Source organism: Rhineura floridana, chromosome 11 (assembly GCF_030035675.1).
Source record: "Rhineura floridana isolate rRhiFlo1 chromosome 11, rRhiFlo1.hap2, whole genome shotgun sequence".
Lineage (NCBI taxonomy): Eukaryota > Metazoa > Chordata > Lepidosauria > Squamata > Rhineuridae > Rhineura > Rhineura floridana.
The window spans coordinates 24,487,033-24,508,579 of record NC_084490.1 but is presented as its reverse complement, the minus strand read 5'-3'; the positions used below and the strand labels follow the sequence as shown (position 1 = coordinate 24,508,579).

Genomic DNA, 21,547 nt, shown 5'->3' with positions numbered 1-21,547 from the left:
TCAAGTTGTTCTCTTGCTCATAACAGAATAGCATTATGGAAGTCAGAGATTACAGAAAATAATCAAGCAGAGACTAGATTCTTCTTTCATTTGACAGTAACCCTTCTCTACCATCCAAATTCCAAGATTCTCACTATACCACCATGCCTTTCAGAGCCTTCATGGGAGGCATAGGTATGAGGGCTGTAATTCTGAGCTCCTAACTTTAAAATTCATCGCTACACCACTGCTCCCTTAATATCTAACCAAAAGGAATTAAAAATCACTGTTCTGAATATGTGACAAACACCTTTTCCTCAGCAATTCCACAGGGAAACCCAAATATTGACTTAATAATAACCTTCATATTAGATTACCATAAGAACTGTGATTAATTCTGCAGCTTTCAAAAGCCCTGTGGTGTTTCAGTGGCCACTGGAAAGCTAACAGCAAAGCTTGTGAAGGATGGTACAAATATCAGGATCATTTACAGAGGGTCTGGGATCCACTAGTCTGATCTTGGATATTTCAGATTCTGGCCTTCGCAAAAAATAAACTACCATTCAAGTTGGACAACTTTAATCTCAGAGATTCTAATGACACTGTTGAAGAGAACACTGGAATCTCTCTATACGGATTTGCCATTGTATGGAGTATGGCTGTTTTCATGGTCTTGCTGCTGGCACTGTTTCTTTGCCAGGCATGTCAGGCCTACGTGGTGAAATGCACGATCCAGTATCCACACCGTCCACTTCACATGTATCGTCAGTCTGGAGATTACATCATTGGTGGTATTCTTTCTCATGGTACCTTCTTTTCCAGTTCAGAATCCTTCAATGAAGAACCCCCACCTCCATTGCCTGAAGAGCTTCTGTAAGAACTTAATGTTTGTTTCTTTTTATTTTCTTTTATTACGTCACTGGGATGATCAGTCTAAAGTCTGCAGCCTGAGAATGCTGCCTGCCTAAGGCTGCAATCCTAGCCACCTACATGGGAATGAGTCCCATTAAGAGAATAGCATTGGGTGACTATCTTTCGGCCCCCTGGCAGTTGTGCTGTGGGGTGCCGCAGGGTACCATCTTGTCCCCAATACTGTTTAACACCTATATGAAGCCCTTGGGAGCAGTCATCAGGAGATTTTGGGTGAGGTGTCAGCAGTATGCTGACGACACCCAGCTCTATTTCTCCATAACATCTGAAACAGGAGAGGCCGTGCAAGCCCTGGACCGGTGCTTGGACTCGGTGGTGGGCTGGATGAGGGCCAGTAAACTGAGTCTGAATCCTAGCAAGACAGGTTGATGGTTCCCGAGTCCAGATAATTGGTCAGTTGCCTGCTTTGGATGGGGTTTTACTCCCTCTGAAAGAGCAGGTCCTTAGTCTGGGGGTGCTCCTTGATCCATCTTTGTAGTTAGAGGCCCAGGTGACCTCTGTGACTAGGAGTGCCTTTTACCAGCTTCGGCTGATAAGACATCTGTGGCTGTTTCTGGACCGGGATAGCCTGACCACTGTTGTCCATGCACTGGTAACCTCTAGGCTGTATTACTGTAATGTGCTCTATATGGGGCTGCCCATGAGGTTGGTCCGGAAGCTGCAGCTAGTGCAAAATGCAGTGGCAAGACTGCACTGGAGCAGTGTATTGCCAACATGTCACCCCGCTGCTGAAAGAACTGCACTGGCTACCCATTTGCTATCGGGCCAAGTTCAAGGTTCTAGTTTTGGTGTACAAAGCCCTATACAGCTCGGGACCAGGATACCTGAAAGACCGTCTTACCCCTTATATACCCAGCCGATCACTGCGCTCTGCAAGTGAGGGCCTCCTGCAGATACCATCTTATCAGGAGGGTCGTTCTGTACAATATAGGAAAAGGATCTTTAGTGTGGCGGCACCTACCCTGTGGAATTCCCTCCCCTTAAATATTAGGCAGGCACCATCTCTGCTATCTTTTCAGCACCTTTTGAAGACTTTCCTCTTCCAACAAGCCTTTTGAGACCTATCCCAGTCTGCATCTGTGTTAGCATTGCTTTTAATATGTCTTTTAATATCTTTAACCCTTTTTTTAAAAAAGTTGTCTTTAAAGTTATTTTTAATGTTTTTTAACATTGTTTTGTTTTAATGTATTTTAAGGTCTTTTTATGATGTTTAGAGTGTTTTTAGTATTTCTGTTTGCCACCCTGGGCTTCTGCTGGAAGGAAGGGCGGGGTATAAATAAAATAATAAATAAAATTAAATTAAATGACACTCAACTCTGCCTGGAAATACACAAGAATGTGCTGTTAGGGTAATGAATCAAAGGAATACTGACAAATAGAAGCTCCCATTTCTCCACAGGAGAATAAACATAACTTCATTGGAAGAAATGTATTTTTGTGTGTCTGAGATAGCACCTTTGAATATTCATTTTGATAAATTTTCTCTGAATATGTATGTAACAGAGAATGATTAGGAAGGCTTGTGTTCTAAAGTTGGATACTCATAATGTTCTATGTTATGATCTTTGCATAGGTGGCCTTCAGCTAAAGACTGTCTCAGGATATATTTTTATTGAAATTATTTTAAAATACAGACAAGCGTGGAAATAAACTACCACCACAATGGAAAACAAATCCCATTGTGTTCATTAGGGTTTGTTCCCAGGTAAGTATGTATAGGGTCACAGTATTTCAATCTTATACCCACATACTAGGGATTAAGACACACTGAAGTTGGTGTGATTAACGTGGATAGGTATATAAAGAGCTTATGTTGAAGATCCTTCTGACATAGATTACAACTTTCATTCTAGGGTTGTGCCTAAGGGTTACCAGCACTTCCTGGCCTTGGCATTTGCAGTCAAGGAGATCAATGAAAACCCTCAGCTCTTACCCAATCATACTTTGGGCTTCCACATCTATGACAGCTATGACAATGCAAAGAAGACATATCATGCCACAATGCTACTTTTATCCGCACTAGGATTTTTTTCCCCCAACTATCTGTGTTATATCCAGAATAATCTGGCAGCTGTCATCGGGGGACTTGACTCTGAAATCTCGCTTCATGTGGCAACTATCTTGCATATCTATAAGATCCCACAGGTCGGTAGCTTGTGTCTGTTTTCATGTGAAATATAAGAATTCAGTAAGGCTATCATACCTCCATGGTTCTTGCAGATTGTATTTGATGTGTGGGAAGCTGAAATGGATGCAATAAAAACAATCAGACTTTCTTTCTTTCTTTCTTTCTTTCTTTCTTTCTTTCTTTCTTTCTTTCTTTCTTTCTTTCTTTCTTATAAATGCCATACCCAGACTAATAAAACAATACCAAATGCTTCATTTGTAAACAGGGGAAAAATTAACTGAAACATGATGTTCATAAAGTAAGGCAGAAATTCAGAACTACATTTATTTGAGTATCCATGGAGTTGAAAATTTATTCCTTCTCTGCAGTGTCATAGGCCATAAACCTCCTGTTCATTCTTTGTAATGCTCCTAATTGTTAATTCCTTCTGCTTTTCATATTTTTCAATAATTACTTCTGTGTCTTGTCAGTAATGTCTGCATGGCAAAGTCCAATCCAGTCCCATACTGAACATATGTGGAACTAGGAAGATGCCCCACTCAATTAAGTGGACAATGATCTTCATTGATGCAACAGGCATATATTGACTGACTTTAATCCATGTGTGGTTGAAACCAGACAAGATGACAATGAGAGAAATTTGCATGATTGATTTTTAAAAGCAAATTACAGGGCTGGGCTGGGCTGGGGAGTGCTAATGCAGATCAGTTCCCTGATAGGAATGGTTTTGAGGCTTTAACACACATTAAAGTCCCAGTCCAGATTATGGAGTCCTGCATTTGCACTAAAAATGCTTTCCTCAATGCAAATTTAGTGTGGTGGAGGAATATGGAATGGGAACACAATGGGGGCAAAGGGTGAGAGCCACACATCCTCCACATACCAAGTTCCTGTTCCAGATCTCTGCCAGGGATCATGTACAATCTACATATGATCTTATATGGAGCCTCCTGGAGGTCAAAGCAGACTGAAAAATGCATGATGCCATGAAATACGGTATATCATGCCAAGCTTTCTCTGAAACCTTATGACCTAAATCTCTTTCTCAAGCCCATTATAATAATCCTGCCTTTCTCCAAGATCCAAGGCCAGATTTAGGGGTGCAGACCATTGAAAAATCAGATGCTAAATCTAAATTCATTGAAATTCTTGCCCATCCCTAGTGAGTAGCAGAGACAGCCAGCAGCAGGCCGCAAACAGAAGACCTCTGACACTGAGTCCCAGGAAGCAGAAAGAAGCTCTGCAAAAAGGGGCTTGCAATTTGGAATAGTACTCAAGAAAAGCCCAACCTGATCCCTATTCCTATATCCCCATGTAAGAAAAAACGAAGCACATCTATCATTGTTTGATCTCAGGGCAAGAAAGAACTGCAGGTAAGAATTCTCACATGTAGTCTGGACATGCAGTAATTGTCACGTGTGGCCCTCAGCTGTGTACACACATACATGGGTCCTCGTAGGTGGCAGCAGCAGGGCCCCAGACACCAAGCCCCCAAAATTCTCAGGGGGCCCCTGAAAAACTGACCATGGGAGGCACTGAAGACACTCCTCACCCAGGGCATTAGTTATCCTAGGGCCAGCCTACAATAAATAAATAAAAATAAAAGAGAATACATTCCCACCTAACCAACCTATTATCTCAGGCCAGTCTCTATTTCCACAGCACCCTAACTATAGTTTAGTAAGTATAAAATCAAAATGCCTCACAAGACAGTTCTAATGATTCCTAAAATATATGAATGGCTTTCAACATAGGAAAGGAGCATGGAACCTTTGCCCACCAGATGTTGCCGAATTACATCTCCCATTAGCCCCAGCAGGCATGGCCAATGGCCAGGGGTTATGGGAACTGTAGTTCAGCAGCACTGAGAGGGCTAAAGGTATTCCATTTCTGTATTATACAAATGATGCTGTCTTTCTCTGCTTCCCTCCACTCCCTTTTTAGCTCACATATGGCCCTGCTCCACTAATGAATGATAAGATACATGGACTTTCCTTCTATCAGATGGCCCCCCAGGAAAGGTACCAGTTTGCTGGAATTCTCTCTTTGCTCCTGCATTTCAGATGGATATGGATTGGGGTCATCGTGATGGATAATGACAATGGAGAACAATTTGTGCAAACTGTGCTCCCACTGTTTTCCAGAAGTGGTATCTGCTTTGCCTTTCTAGAAAGAATTGCCAAACTTAGTTTTGCAAGTGAAAGTTATAACAATATACAAAAGGGAGCAAAAATGCATGACAAAGTGATGGGCAGCACAGCTAACATAGTGATGGTATATGGGGAATCATATTCCATGGCATTTCTTAGATGGCTTCCATATCTATCAGAACTTGAGGACAAGACAATGAACGTAAAAGGTAAAGTATGGATAATAACAGCCCAGACTGAATTCACTTCATTGGTCTTTCAAAGGAATTGGGATTCAGGAATGTTCCACGGCACTATATCTTTCAGAATTCACTTCAATGACTTACCGGTATTTCATCAATATGTTGAGAGCAGAAATCCTTCCAGCATAGAGGATGGTTTTATCAAGGACTTCTGGCAACAGGCCTTTGACTGTGTCTTCCCTAATTCCATTATTGGAAATGTGGAGGGGAATATTTGCACAGGAGAGGAGAAGCTGGAGAGCCTTCCAGGGGCGTTTTTTGAAAAGAGCATGACAGGCCATAGCTATAGTATCTACAGTGCTGTCTATGCTGTGGCACATGCTTTAAATATGATGTCATCAGCTAGGCTGAGAAGAATTGTGTACGGAGAGAGACTGAAGAATCAGAAACGACAGTTCTGGCAGGTAAAGGACCGGACATCCTCAAATTGCAGAGTACTGTACTGTACATTGGATGTTACTTCTTCCCGATGTCTAGGCTTCCTCAGTAATGTGGGCCTCTCTTTTTGTTCTGCCTTGTTTAAAATTTATAACCCCATTAAAGTCACCTGCCATGATTATATCTCCTTTGCAAGGTGTTTCCATTAAATTAGCCAAATCTTTGAAACATTTACCTCGTGCAGTTTTTGGTGCGTATACACAGAACATACTAATATTTCTCCCTGATAGCACACTGTTGGTACGTTCCCCATGGGACAACACTCTGCTTCATCCTCCCTCATTTCCTGTGGTTTTGCTGGTTTGGGGCCTCTCTTTGCTGTCAGACTTTAAAGCTTTCTGCGTATGTGTTGCAAAGAGGAAAACAGATCTGAATCTATCATTTGCAGACAGAGAAGTAGGAAGAAGACAGGTTAAGATGACCTGGTTGATACGGGACATATTGTGATGCTCTCAAATTCTGGTTGTATCAAGGCAGCATCTGCTAGAGGAAAAGGGAATACAGCCCTCTGTTTGTTCAAGCAGAAAGTGTCCTTGTGGGGTGGGGAGGGCATTGTGGAGGGAGGGAGGGTTTTATGTGAGATGTCACACAGCAAATTGAGTTGACACTCCAATTAGAAACTGGAGGCAGTGGCAATAGACAGAAAAATCTGCACCGTTCTCCCAGCCTTGGCCTATGCCTCAAATCCCTGCTCAAAGAAATGATGTTGCACCATTCGTGAGAGTGGTGTGTGATGCTGAAAAAAAGAATAAGAAAGAATTGTGTGTAAGAGGAAAAAACTGGCCATGTTACTCGCTTTTGACTTTGACTCCACCCACATCTGACACAGTCTCTATCCACCATTGACTCTCGACTCTGTTTACTATTAGATGTGGCCTAATTTGTTTTATTTGTGTCAACAGCCCTTCATAGAAACATTCACCAGCCTAGCATTAGCTCTTTGTCTGAAAGATCTTTGTCTGAAACTGCAGCTTTTTCTGAACTCCCAGTTTTTCTTTTCTTTTCTTTTCAACCTAGCTCCATCACTTTCTGATAAGTGTCTCATATAACAGCACTGCAGGGGATGAGATCTCCTTCAACCAGAATGGGGAGGTAATATCTGGCTTAGATGTTATCAACTGGATTATTTCCCCCAACCAGTCCTTCCATAGAGTAAGAGTTGGGAGGATGAATCCCCAGGCTCCTCCAGACCAAGCGCTTACCATAGATGAAGATGCTATAACTTGGCACAGCTGGTTTAACCAGGTAAGGTCCAAGTCTATTTCAAAAAGGTTTTCAATAGTGAATAAGCATGATGATCTATCCTGAGCTCTAAACCTGATTTCGTTTAACAATCATAAACACTTATGACTACCTGGTTTTGATAGAAAGAAGATTAATATGTGTGCATTGATACAAAAAGCCCACTGATTTCTGTCCAGGCTGATATGCCAGAAAGCATGGAGGAAGAGATGTGAGGGAAGGAGTCAACAGGAGACAAGAAGACCAGAGGAAGAAATTGAGAGCAGGCAGGAAGAGGTAGAGGAAACAACAAATGGGTTATAGATACCAGCAGAAGAGGAGAAAGGAGGAAAGATAGTTAAGGTAGATTTTACAGCAATTATACAGATGTTAGTGTGCTGTGCTTTGGTATAGCATATATCATATACTTTGTTGTGGCAACCTGGGCAGGGCAGGAGATGAGGGAGGGCAGAGATTCTACCCCTTTTCAATGTGCTCTTTTCATCAGCTCTTTCATCATTGTAAAGTTCCACCAACATTAGGGGCATATTTGACATTCTCCTCATATCTCATTCTTGTTTGGGCTACTATAGAAACATAGGAAGCTGCCTTACAATGAGTCGGGTCATTGGTCCATCTAGCTCAGAATTATCTACTGTCAGTGGGAGCAGCTCTCCAGCATGTTAGACAGAGGACTCTCCCACCCCTACCTGGCCATGCCGCAGATTGGACCTGGGAACGTCTGCATGCAAATCAAATGCTCTGTCTTGGAGCTGTGGCCCTTCACCATGTCACCAGAGTCATATCAGCACATCTGCTAAATGACATAGGGCTCATCTGGAGTATCTGTCCCTCAGTGTACTTCCTGTGATGAGATGGAACTACATTCAGCTTCTGCCATATCCTATAACTCCTCGACCAATAAATATTAAGCACTGGATTGCATCCTAAACAAGAGAAAATATGAGGAGAAATAATATTGTGGGGAGAGGATGTCAGATGGGGCACACCTCTGTGCTCTTCTACTGCAGGTTCAGCCACCAGGGTGAGACAGCGGAGCACTGACTAGCTGGGGAGCACTCTTAATCCCTCCCCAAAATGCCTTTAAAATGCATTAGTAGGAAAGGGAGAGCAGCATCATTGCACCACAGAAGGTAAATTGTGGAACACAGCAGCAGCTAGCAAGGATGTGGGATGGGGAGCATCCCAGCACCTTGCAGGGAAAAGTAGAGTTGGGCTACTAGGAGGGTGATGCCCTCTTCCTCAGTGAGCAGCAAAACCATGAAGGAACAAAGGATAAATGAGCACTGAAAACTCAAACATACAGAAAGACTAGTGAGAAGACTGGCTCCCTTGGAGGCAAACCAAGAAGGAGAGGCCAAGCTTCAGGGACAAACTATAAGCAACAGTTCTTTGAGCAAAGGGCCAACCAGGTATATTCTGAAGTAAGATTTAGGGTAGAAACACGTTCATTGTTCTGCCAGTTCCAATGCATCTGCACCTCTCTCTTCTGAAATTGGGGGCACAGGAAGCTAGTCAAACTCCACCCCTTTTTGCTGTAAAAACCAATGGGACCATCTTGAGTGCATTTTTTTAAATTCATCTTGAAAGAGATTTCACAACTGATTGGCAGATCAACCCATTCCCCCTCCAGGTGTGGCTAATGGAAACACTTTGGGGTAGGCAACTAGTGTATTCACAGCATAAACCTGGCATTCCGAGGAACCCCTGTAAAAAAAAATCTACTGATTGCAAGTACAAAAAAGTGACAAGTATTTTTTTTATTCCAGTACAGTTACATTGTACTTGCTTTGCTCTTCTTGTGTGAGCTTCATTAAAAAGTCTACTGCCCAAACTCCTCCATACCATTCCAAAATAGAAACAGTTCTTGCCAGCCTCCAGTGAGCAGAAATGGTTTGTCCAGTTGAAATGAACAGAGGCATAGACATTTTCAACATACTCATCTAATACCCAAATAAAGCAGCTTCATCGGTATCTGGTACATCATATCAAGTAATTTCTCAGTTTCCCCATATAGAAGGGCCCACAACCTGATGGATTACAAACATACTCTTCTCATTACTACCATCATTCTGCTCTTCTATTTGTGAATTAGGCTCATCCAATTTCTGTATGTACTCAGAGTTGTCAACCTGGATCTAGCAAGAAAGTGAAGGAGGGGGAGCCATTTTGCTGCTACGATTGCATCCCATGTCCAGAAGGGAAGATTTCTAACCAAGAGGGTAAGATAGAGATAGAGGTATTCAATTGCTTTCAGAGAGATGTAAGTATATTTAAGTTTGTCTGGATCCAACACATAGGCTACAGAACTGCAAAACAGAATGGCAGTAATCTGAATAAATATACACATCAAATTATGAAACTCCAAGGGTTTAATGTTTGAAATCTGATTGAAACATAATTACAATACTGAGGACATTTACAGTTTGCCTAGAGAACGACATCACTTTTCCATTTAGCCTACTTATATGATTCCAGATAGCTTACCACATCATTTTCATTACAGTATTTCTCATCCCTCAGAGATGCTGCTCTAGATCCATGTAATTAAATTCAGCTTCCTGCGCACATTAGATAGTATAAGGACTGATGATATTTTAGGACTAGAATGGATGTATGGAAGGGGAGCATTTATGGCATATTGTTGCGATAAACTGCAATTATGTGAGATCAGAATCACGTCTTTCTTTTCCCAGATATGAATGACTGTTATAAATGCGCAGATGAAGATTATCCAAGCAAGAACCGGGATCTGTGTATTCCCAAGGATATAAGCTTCTTGTCTTATGAAGAACCTTTGGGCATCAATTTAGCCTTCTTTGCTCTTTCCTTTGCTTTCATCACAGCTCTGATCCTGGGAACATTTCTGAAGCACCATGATACTCCCATTGTCAAAGCCAACAACCGAAATCTCACCTACACCCTCCTAGTCTCCCTCCTGCTCTGCTTCCTTTGTGTTTTACTCTTCATTGGCCAGCCTGAGAAGGTGACATGTCCCCTCCGACAAACTGCTTTTGGCATCATCTTCTCAGTGGCTGTTTCTTGTGTGCTGGCAAAAACTGTCACAGTGGTTGTCGCTTTCATGGCCACCAAACCAGGATCCAGGATGAGGAAGTGGGTGGGGAAGAGACTGGCCAACACCATTGTCCTTTCCTGCTCCCTTGTACAAGCAGGAATCTGTACTCTGTGGCTGGCAACCTCTCCTCCTTTCCCAGATGTTGACATGCACTCAGTGACTGAAGAAATTATAGTAGAATGTAATGAGGGCTCTGTGACTATGTTTTATTCTGTCCTTGGCTACATGGGCTTCCTGGCATTTATTAGTTTCACTGTGGCTTTCCTTGCCAGGAAGTTACCAGACAGTTTCAATGAATCCAAATTTATTACTTTCAGCATGTTGGTCTTTTGCAGTGTTTGGTTGTCCTTTGTCCCAACCTACTTGAGCACCAAAGGAAAATACATGGTTGCTGTGGAGATCTTTTCTATCTTAGTCTCCAGTGCTGGGTTATTGCTTTGCATCTTTTCCCCAAAATATTATATTATTGTGTTTAGGCCTGAACTGAACAACAGGGAACAGCTAATAAGAAGAAAATAATGAATTCTTTAATAGCATTTCTTTGCTATAGATTGTAATCTAGAGGTGTTTTGTAGAATATTTGTAAGTTTCCTTTTCAGTTGCATCCTTATATTAATCTTATCCATAGCTCCTCAAATTCTCTGTTGTTGAAAAATTAATTTTGAAAATGGAATCAGGGTTTCCCCACATAGAAACTATCATGCATGTACCCTCCAACCTTCTTATTATATGACAAAAACATGTAAAGAGCCCTGGAGAAACAGACCAAAGGCCCATCTAATCCAGCTCAAATACAAACACGTGGGGAAGCCAGCAAGGTTGCAATGCCAAGGGATGCCCCCTCCAGCACATCACCTTCTTCTAATTTGCAGCATCCCATGAGTTTGAGATCTAAAATTTAAAGTGGAGAGCCCCCCCCCCCAGTCATGGTGCACAATCAGGGTTCAAAATGAAGCGAGGGAACTCCATGAGGGAAGGTGGCTCCCCACTTCATATCTTTATCCTCAAGGGCTGCAAGGCAGCTAAGGTTATGAATCTTAGGGGTGTAGGACATGGCAGTGTGTCCCCCGTTCCTTCCTTCTTTACATGTGAGTAGGGATGTCAGAGCAAACTGTTGAAAAAAACCTTAAGTGGTGTTCCCCTGAGGGGTGCGCTCAGTAGAGGGAGGTTTTTGCTGAGGCCCCTACTGGGGCCCCCTACCTGACCCTGGCTCCAGAGAGAGTGCAGTTAATCTTGCAGCCTCTTGCATCAGCTCCTGGCTGGGCCAGGGGGCATAAAAGCCCAGCTGCCCTTGGGCAGCAGATGTACCACTGGTGGGGTCACCACTGAAGCGGTGAAACCAAAGGGGGTTTCCCCTTTGGGAGCCCCTTAGGTAGTCCCAAGGGTGAGGGCACTACCCCCTACTGTTTTTTTTAACCAATCTGGAGGAGACTGATAGTGGGGAGGGTGTATGATGCATGTGTAGTTCTGGTGCAGGGTGACAGCCTGTGCAGTGAACTGAATGATAGGAGAAAGTCATCAGATGTCTTCAGAGTGAGAGTCTGTAACTGGCAGAAGGCTGGCCCTCCCTGGGTATGAGATGGGAGGAATAGATGTGCCCTGTTTGAAAGATATTGAGTGGGTCTGACTGTTCTCAATTCTCTCATAGGCCTACTAGGATAAGTGGTTCAGTTAGGTTTTGTTGGTGGGTCTTGTTGGGTACATATCAGGTGTTTAGGAGGAGTCTTAGAAGCCAGCGCTGCCTTAGGAAATACATCTGAGAGAATTGGCTCCCACCTATGACATAAAACAAACCTTCACTGGAAAAGCCGAAACGTTTGATCCAGAGATGAAAGCCTTATAGGCCTACCAAGTTCAAGGTTCTAGTTTAAGTGTTCAAAACCCTATGCAGCTTAAGACCAGGATACCTGAAAGATTGTCTTACCCCATATATACCCAGTTGATCACTGTGCTCTGCAGGTGAGAGCCTCCTGCAGATACCATTTTATCAGGAGATCCGTTCTGCACAACATAATAAGTGCACCTTTAGTGTTGCAGCACTGACACTTTGGAATGCCATCCCCTTAAATATTAGACAGGCACCATTTTTGTTATCTTTTCAGTGCCTACTGAAGACCCTCCTCTTTCAACAAACCTTGTCAGTGGAACCTTATCCCAGCCTGCATCTATGTTGGAACTGGTTTTGAATATTTTTAAAGCTGTTTTTTAAAGTTGTTTGGTTGTAATATGTTTTAAAGTCTCTTGTTTTTAAGATGTTTTAGAGTGCTTTTAGTGTTTTTATTTGCCACCCTGGGGTCCTTCTGGGAGGAAGGATGGGATATACAGTAAATAAAATACATTTTAAAAAAACAAATATTGAATGTGTTTTGGACATTGTCAGCTACTATCCAGGCAGAGATTTTGGAAAGACTCAATTTACCAAGAACCTATTTAATGGAAAAACAGCCTTGTGTTGTTAGATGCAATGACAGATTTCAAGGAGAGAAGGGAGAAGTGCAATGAGCCAATTATAGATGAAATAGGAGTTGGCAGATGAGAAATTCCAACTAGGAGAAGGACCTGTGGATGTAATGTTTGTTAGTAAAGAGAAAGGAGGGAGAGCAGAGGCTGTTATAGTAGAGATAAAACCTGTGGCAATGGACAGGGGCCTGAACCAATTCAAGAGAGACCACACCACATCAACTAAGCATGTAAAAGGGGCCTTGAAATGTGATATCTGGAAGAGGATGAATTGCGAGGTGTCAGAGATTCCCCTGGCTCCTCAGCCTCACTTGTGTGGTAGGAGCATGTTGCGCCCCCTTTAGCAATGAGAATAACACAGCCAGACACAGGTTTATGGGTGAAGTAAGGCCACAACTTTATTGATAAGAGCAAATAAAGCGGGGTTGGCATGGCAGTAGGGCAAGGATCCGCTTCATTCCGGCAGCCCATGCTGGAGGAATTCTGAATCAACCAACAAGCAGTTGGGAACTACCCTTGGGAGTTGGCTCGCTTTAGAACCAAGTGGGGTGTGAACCCAAGGCACCTGTGGTCCCGCTGACCAACCAGTGGGAGGGGTTGTGAGCTGGATGAGGTGGCGGCCCTCCCGAGCTAGGGGGATGGCCATCGTGTACCCCCACTGGACTCCTTATGGGAGTCCCCCTTATGATTGATCCTGCCCAATGCCATTTCCGCCTAAAGTTGTGACAGAAGTGAGTGAACGCCTAACAATTGCACAGCGAGCCACTGAGGGATAGGCGAAAAACCTGCTCAACCATGGGGCCAGATTCATTGAGAGGAAAAATTCCTATCCGGCCCTGTCAACCAGCAACCCAGTTAAACACAGCTCAGTGATGCCCTAAGACCAAGGGATGGTGGGTGGGAAAGCTGGCACACAAAGAAAAAGGCCAGCTCTCAGGAGACTGGGGCCTTTAAAGGCCTGGGTCTGGCTCCCACCCCTTGGCTGCTCTCACGAGACTGCCCAGGATTGTGGGTAATCTTGTGAGAGCTGTGTCATAGATGGAAGGATTCTAACTCCTCCTTCCCGTCGCTGCCTGGGGTGCGCTCCACCCCACAATTGGCGCCCCATGCGGAGGCTCGAGGCTTGTCTTCGTGTAAAACAAACTTCCTTAACCCTTTTGCTACCACCAATTCACACAGAATACTTCTTGTAACCCTCCTTGTAGTGTGTATGGAAGGCTTTAGGTGTGAGATGACACCATCACTGAGAGACAGTATAAATCTCAAACTATATTGTAGGTTTATTAAAGGGATATTATTTATATAAAGGTATAGGGTTGCTTATTTTGGGATTTTATAGGTGCTTTATAGGTTCAAAAATCTCCAGAGACACTGTTGTTGACACAGCTTCCAAGTGGCTCTCCCTTCAGGCCAATCTCCCTAAACCTCCACCCCAGTCAATTACTTCCACAACCCAGTCCAGCTACTGGGGCCAAACTGCGTCTGTGCCTTCAAAGCTCCTCTGGTTGCCCTCCTGACAGTTGGCCAGTATTATAGTCCCACTTGTGTCACTTCCCTCTGGTAAGACTTTTCTTCAGGGCAGCCCCTCAGATTAATTCAGTCACTGCCCACCTTCTGATCTTCACCAAACCACTCCTTGTGACACCCTGAATCTTTCCCTCAGCTATTCTTACCAGCCAGCTCCTCATTCCATCTCTCCCATCTCCAATACCAACTGCCAATTGCCCTCTCTAACTGTTAACATTTAGTTAACCCTCTACTGCCTGGAACCTCCAGCCAATCAGAAAGAATTTACCTGATCAGGCTGCATCTAATAGAATCTTAAAGTGGCCATGTCTGTCACCTCTCAGAACGTGTCACTAAGCAACCATTGCCAAGCAGGCTTTGCAACAATGTACCAAAATAAAGCCTCATGGCAGTCACAGAGGTCATATAACATTTCTCTAAACACAAACAAACACATATATAGCATTTCTCCACAGGAAGTGACATGATGTCAAATGATTTAAAGCTTCCCCAAGTAGATATTATCTAGTTGTTGAGATCTAACATCAGCAGATTGAACCCACTTAAAGATGAACTTGCGTGTCTGGATTCAGGAGGTGAACAATCTTCTGTTCAGTCAGAAAGGTCAGTTAAAATGGGAAGCACAGTGGTTCACACTGTGTACAAATAGCTCTCCTCTCAGGGCACCTTGATTGATTTCCAACTTCTTAAAGAAATCTCTCAGTCATCTCCTGTCGTGTCCAGGACTGGACTCAGGAACCAGACCAGTTGGTGAAAGCAATTCAGTCTTTATTAAAGTAATATCCAAACAGAAACTACACCTTCTCATGAAGCAACACAATAACACGTGTCCAGCGACATGCAAGAGAGTTGACAGAACAAGGAATCCCTGCTCCCCCTGACTCTTATAAAGGGGGCTTTCTGGCATGAATTCTCTCACTCCGCCTCAAGGTGCTCTCTTCTACACCCCTCCTCTTTCTCCCCCTTGCTCTTTTTTGTTTTCTCCGGGTTCGTGGTGAAGGGGGAAGCGCTGCCCTCTCCCCTTCTGAGGATTCTACCTCTGGTATTGGGGAAAGAGGGGGGTGGATGCCATTCCCATCAGTTGGGCTTTTCTCTGGCTGAGGAGGGAGTTGAATTCCCCCTCCTGTTTCTAACTGCTCTGACCTGGGAAGGGGGGTGAGCGTGGGAAGTTCCTGGGAAGAGTCTGTGTCTGTGTCGGCTAGAGTTTCAAGGTCTTTACTGTTGGGCAACACTAACTCTGGGATTCCTCCCCCCTCCTCTGGTTCTTCTTCACACAACTCTGGGAAAATGATCTCCTCCCCCTCCTCATCCTCTGAAGTGCCAGGACCCCAATCCTGCATCCTGACACCATCCCCTCTCTCATGCTGTGCCCTCCCCCCACTGGTCGGTGTAGGGCGATGGGGAAACCGTTGATGGAATTCTTTCACTAAATCTGGGGCATGCACATCCCTCTCATTTTCACATGATCTGTCAGCTGGCCCATAACCCTTCCAGTGAATTAAGTATTGTAATTGATTACGCCTCCTTCTGGAATCAAGAATCTGTTCCACTTCGAATTCTGGTTGTCCATCCACTAGAATGGGTGCCCCCGGAACCTCCACTGGTCGTAAATCGCTGGGAGGGGCTGCTTTCGTTAACAAGGAGTGATGAAACACAGGATGTATTTTGAAAGTAGCTGGCAACATCAGTCTATAAGCCACGGGATTAATTTGTGCCTCTACTTCAAAGGGCCCCACTCTGTTATCCTGCAGCTTCCTACACTTGCCCGGCATCTGAAGGAAGCGAGTGCACAACCATACCTGGTCTCCTGGTTGGAGGGGGGGCCCCTCTCTTTGACGCTGATCAGCAATTCATTTATACTCAATTTTGGCATCGTTTAATTGTTGTTTAAGTACCTGCTGCACGGCCTGTAGTTCCTGCAGAAATTCCCCTGCTGCAGGCACAAGCACACTCTCTGTACTACTGGGGAAGGCTTTGGGATGGAATCCATAGTTAGCAAAGAAGGGTGTTTGCCCAGTGCTGGTATGCAAGGAGTTATTATAGGCAAACTCTGCGAAATGCAAATAGGAAACCCAGTCAGTCTGTTGATAGGACACATAATAGCATAAATACCTCTCTAAAACAGTGTTCAGTCTCTCCGTCTGCCCGTCCGTCTGGAGGTGATGAGCCGAAGAAAGTTTTAATTCCATCTGCAACTGTCTCCAAACTGTCCTCCAAAACTTAGCTGTGAATTGAGTTCCCCGATCTGAGACTAAGCTATTTGGCAAACCATGCAGCCGGTAGATTTCCTTTATGAACAGCTTGGCTGTCTCTCTAGCCTCTAAGGCCCCTGGGCAAGGGAGGAAATGTGTCATCTTTGTAAGGAAGTCCACGACGACCAATATGGCCATCATTCCTTGTGACTTCGGTAAATCAGTTATAAAATCCATGGATAGGTCCTTCCAGGGTTCGTTCAGAATAGGGAGAGGCTCTAGCAGTCCTGGTGGTCTTCCCGTGTCTGTTTTTGCCCGCATACAGACAGAACAGGATTTTACATAGTTCTCAATGTCTCTGCGCATTTGGGGCCACCAAAAGTCCTTGGCTACATTCTGAATGGTCTTAAAGATGCCAAAGTGCCCAGCTGTGATAGAGTCATGACATTGACGCAAGATTCTGAGTCTTAGATCCCCCTTTGGCACATATCTGGCGGCTTTAAACCACAACAGTCCATCTCTCCAATGGAAGTTTATTTCTGGATCCTGACTCTGTCCCATCTCCTGAATATACTGTTGCATGCATGGATCCTCCTCTTGAGCCTTTCTGAGCTCTTCTTCCCAAGAAGGCTGACATGATCCCAACATCAGCTTCTCTGGCGGGACAATGTACTGGGGTTGGTTGTCAATTTCACCTCCTTTGTATTGCGGTTGCCTGGATAGAGCATCTGCTCTCTGGTTTTTGGCATGGGCATGGTAAGTAATCTTGAAGTTAAACCTGGCAAAGAACTGCGACCAGCGTATTTGTCTCTAGTTCAGCGTTCGGGCCGTCTGTAGACTCTCCAGGTTCTTGTGGTCTGAACGCACTTCTATCTGATGCTGAGCTCCCTCCAAATACTGTCTCCAATTCTCAAAAGAATCCTTGATGGCTAGTAACTCCTTTTCCCACACTGTGTAATTCCTTTCAGCATCCTTTAGTTTTCGGAAAAATACGCGCAGGGGTGTAGCTCCATTCCTTCCCCATTCAGCTGCAAGAGAACCCCCCCCGATGGCAAAATCCGAAGCATCCGCTTCCACGACGAAAGGACGGGTAGGGTTGGCAAAACGCAAAATGGGCTCAGAGGAAAACTTTCCCTTCAGCTCTTTGAAGGCACTTGCAGCGTCCTCTGTCCATTGAAATTTTCTTTTTCCCCTTAAACAGTCAGTGAGAGGGGCTGTTAACTTGGAAAAGCCTGGAATGAACTTTCTGCAGTAGTTGGCAAATCCCAAAAAATGTTGTACATCCTTTTTAGTGGCCGGTTGCCCTCAATCCAATATACAACTCACTTTTTCTGGGTCCATTTCCACTCCTTCTGCTGAGATGCGATATCCAAGAAAGTCCAAAGACGATAGGTCAAACCCACATTTCTCTAACTTAGCATACAAATGGTTCTCTCTCAGTCTTCCCAACACAGTTTTCACATGCTGATCATGGTCTTCTTGGTTCTTTGAAAACACCAGAATATCATCTAAATAACAAATTACATACTTGTCCAGGAGGTCTCTAAACACTTCGTTCATGAACTTTTGAAACATGCCAGGCCTTCCACAAAGTCCGAATGGCATTACCAAATATTCAAATTGACCATAGGAGGTCAGAAATCCTGTCTTCCATTCATCTCCCTCCTTCATTCTGATCAGATTGTATGCTCCTCTTAAGTCCAGTTTCGTGAAGATTTTTGCAGAGCGCAGTCGGTCTAACAACTCCAAAATCAGGGGCAGCGGATAGCTGTTAGGAATAGTGACTTGATTTAAGGCACGGTAGTCATTACAGGGTCTGAGCTCACCTCCTTTCTTCTTCACGAACAACAGGGGCACTCCAGCGGGGGACTGCAAGGGACGTATAAATCCTCGCTTCAGGTTTTTCTCCAGAAATTCCCTCAGTGCCTCTGTCTCTTTCTCTGTGAGAGAGTAAATTCTTCTCGATGGAATGCTCGCTCCTGGCACTAAATCAATTGCACAGTCATAAGGGCGGTGGGGGGGGTAAGATCTCTGCCTCTTTTTCATCAAATACATCTTTAAATTCCACATACTTCGAGGGAAGGGTCACTTGCTTGGCTTCCTGCACTGCCCCTGCCAGAGTGTTGGTGGTTCCTTCTGGCTGACAGTTTTCCTGGCAGTACTGAGAAGTGAACCACACCACCACGTCCTTCCACACTATCTTTGGGTCATGCTTGACTAACCAGGGCGTTCCCAGGATCACATCAAAGTTTGAGAGGTCTGACACATACAGCGAAATGAACTCTTCGTGCCCCGGGATCTGTAGTTTCAATTCCTCCATGGCTCGTGTTACCCCTCCTGATTTCAAGGGTCTCCCATCTATGGTCTCCACCGACAAGGGGGTGTCCAATTTCCATTGGGAAATTCCATAACGCTTTGCTAGCTCTGCATCAATAAAATTTGTGGTTGCTCCACTGTCAATTAACGCTGTGGAGTTAAACATTACTCCTTTGGGAGTTGTAATCCGAATAGGTAGCACGAAGACTCCTTTTGAAGGAGGTTTTGCCACCGGAGGCCCTTTGTACAACACGGCCCTCAGTCCACCGGCCTGTACGTGGACTGGGTTCGTTAGTTTCCTGCCGGCTCTGTTTCTCCCCCTTCCAGTCCGCAATCCCTAGCCATGTGGCCCGGCTTTGAACAGTAAAAGCAGATATGTTCTTGATGTCACCTCTCCTTTTCTTCTTCCTGTCAGGGCGTCAGACGTCCAGGTGCCAGGTTGGGGGTATGAGGATTCAGAAACGGAGGAGGAGGGGCCCAGTTTGTTAGAGCAGACTGGAGAAGGAGAGGAAATTCCAGAGATAGCGTTGCATAGCAACGGAGACCTTGACGGTCTCACAGAACTGGAGTCTTCCCTTGAAGTTCCCATGCTGCCTCCTGAGCCAGAGAAAAGCAGCGAGAGATTGCAAGACAGTTTGAAGCTCGACCCCCCCTCTCCTCCATACCAGAGTCGGAGACTTCAGAAGAGGAGGGGCCCATGCTTCCCCCGTCGCCACGTACGCAAAGACAGTTGAAAAGACAGGAAAGGAAGGGGGCAGGAGGGTGGTGACCGAGGGTCCAGTAAGGAGGAGCGAAAGGCTTCACGCCCGTTTGCCCCCCTCTTAAGAGACAGGCGGGAAAGCGGTCCCTTGCTCTGTCAACTTTCTTCCACATCGCAGGACCTGTAACTTTGTGTTGCTTCATGAGAAGGCGCAGTCTATGTTTGGATATTATCTTAATAAAAACTGAATTGCTTTCAACCACAAGCCTGGTTCCTGAGTCCCATCCTGGGCTTGACAGCTTGACAGAGCCACCTAATTCACCCTCTACGCTCTCTTCACTTGACCGTGACAAGATGTCAAAGGAAGCGGCAGGGGGAGCAAATCCCACTTCTGAGACAGAAGAAGTGAGACTTTTGAGGACTAATGTGGCTGATCTGCAGACGGATGTTCGAACTTTGCTGGCAGCAGTCAAGGCGCTGAAAACGGATAATCAGGCCTTGCAAGCCACGGTCGATCAGATGCGGGCAGCCCCTCCAGCCGCGGCGGTGAAGGTTCCCATTGGATTACCCCCAAAGTATGTGGGGCAAAGTGATCAGTTGGCAACTTTTGTGGCTCAATGTGAGTTATACTTGGATGTCAGGAATGCAGAATTTCCGAGTGATGGGGCTAAAGTGGCCTTCGTGATCAGCCTTCTGGAGGGAGATGCTGCAAAATGGGTGACCCCGTACCTGGTGAGAAAGGATACCCTCCTAGGAAGATACAGAGGATTTATACAAGAAATGACCGAGATGTTTCAAGACCCGCAACGAGCTGAAACAGTAGCGCGGCAGTTAGGCGCACTGAAACAAGCCAAAGGAACTGTTTCCAAGTACACTAATGCTTTTAAAATTTTGTCCCAGGAAACTGGTTATAATGAGGCAGCCTTGATGTTTATGTACCGGAGTGGACTAAATGCTGAGATCCTGGATGAGCTGGCCAGGACCTCTCCCCCCACTGACCTGACAGGGCTAATCCGGCTATGTTTACAGATCGATCACCGGCTGGAACGAAGGCGCCTGGAAAAGAAACAGGAGGTCCCGAGATATTCAGCCTCGGCATCCCACAGCAAGGTCCTTTCCACTTCAGGAACGGCAGGTAATGCACCCGAGGGACAGGGAGGGGCTAGGCTGAGACTGTCAGAAGAAGAAAAAGAGAGACGCCGCCGAGAACGTTTATGCTTTTATTGTTCGAAACCGGGCCATGTGGCCAGAGATTGTGGACTGAAAGGGGGGAAGGCAGAGCCATCAGGAAACTAGAACACCCAGTCCAAGTGCAGGCCGGTGGACTGGGGGCAGCGTTGTATAAAGGCCCTCCAATGTTCCAACCCCCCTCCAAAGGAGTGTTGGTTCTACCTATTCAGATTACAACTTCCCAATGAGTGATGTTTAACTCTACTGCATTAATTGACAGTGGGGCCTCCACGAATTTTATGGATGCAAGTTAGCCAAGCATTATGGAATTTCTAGGTGGAAACTGGACGTTCCCCTATCTGTGGAGACCATCGATGGGAGACCCCTGAAGTCAGGAGGGGTGACACACGCCATGGAGGAATTGAAACTTCAAATTCCTGGGCATGAGGAGCTCATTTTGCTGTACATGTCAGATCTCTCAAACTTTGAGGTGATTCTGGGAATGCCCTGGCTAGCCAAGCACAAACCCAAAATAAGCTGAAGGAGGCGGTGGTGTGGTTCACCTCTCAGTATTGTCAGGAGAACTGTCAACCCGAAGGAATCAAGAACACCTTAGCGGGGGCAGTACACGAGAGCGAGCAAGTGACCCTTCGTTCAAAGTATGAGGAATTCAAATGCAGTAGAGTTAAACATCACTCATTGGGAAGTTGTAATCCGAATAGGTAGAACCAACACTCCTTTGGAGGGGGGTTGGAACATTGGAGGGCCTTTATACAACGCTGCCCCCAGTCCACCGGCCTGCACTTGGACTGGGTGTTCTAGTTTCCCGACGGCTCTGCCTTCCCCCCTTTCAGTCCACAATCTCTGGCCACATGGCCCGGTTTCGAACAATAAAAGCATAAATGTGTTTGATGAAAAAGAGGCAGAGACTCTACCCCCCCACCGCCCTTATGACTGTGCGATTGATCTCGTGCCAGGAGCCAGCATCCCATCGGGG

At 45.1% G+C, this 21,547-nt stretch overlaps 1 protein-coding gene across 1 annotated transcript; it reads left to right on the top strand.

Annotated features, from left to right (window-relative positions):
- The first annotated feature begins 634 nt into the window (after nt 1-634).
- Nucleotides 635-10,704, top strand: LOC133367543 (vomeronasal type-2 receptor 26-like). The gene is made up of 6 exons (XM_061591635.1): nt 635-852; nt 2,763-3,054; nt 4,982-5,833; nt 6,885-7,112; nt 9,205-9,331; nt 9,806-10,704. Exons 1-6 carry the CDS (start codon nt 635-637, stop codon nt 10,702-10,704), a joined length of 2,616 nt encoding a protein of 871 aa, XP_061447619.1.
- Nucleotides 10,705-21,547: the final 10,843 nt, after the last annotated feature.

Excerpts from the sequence above, each read along its gene's own strand:
- LOC133367543 (XM_061591635.1), top strand. The coding sequence starts at position 635 with ATGGCTGTTTTCATGGTCTTGCTGCTGGCACTGTTTCTTTGCCAGGCA. Across the intron at positions 5,834-6,884 it reads AGAAACGACAGTTCTGGCAG|CTCCATCACTTTCTGATAAG; the intron begins GTAAAGGACCGG and ends TTTTCAACCTAG. Across the intron at positions 9,332-9,805 it reads GAAGATTTCTAACCAAGAGG|ATATGAATGACTGTTATAAA; the intron begins GTAAGATAGAGA and ends TTCTTTTCCCAG.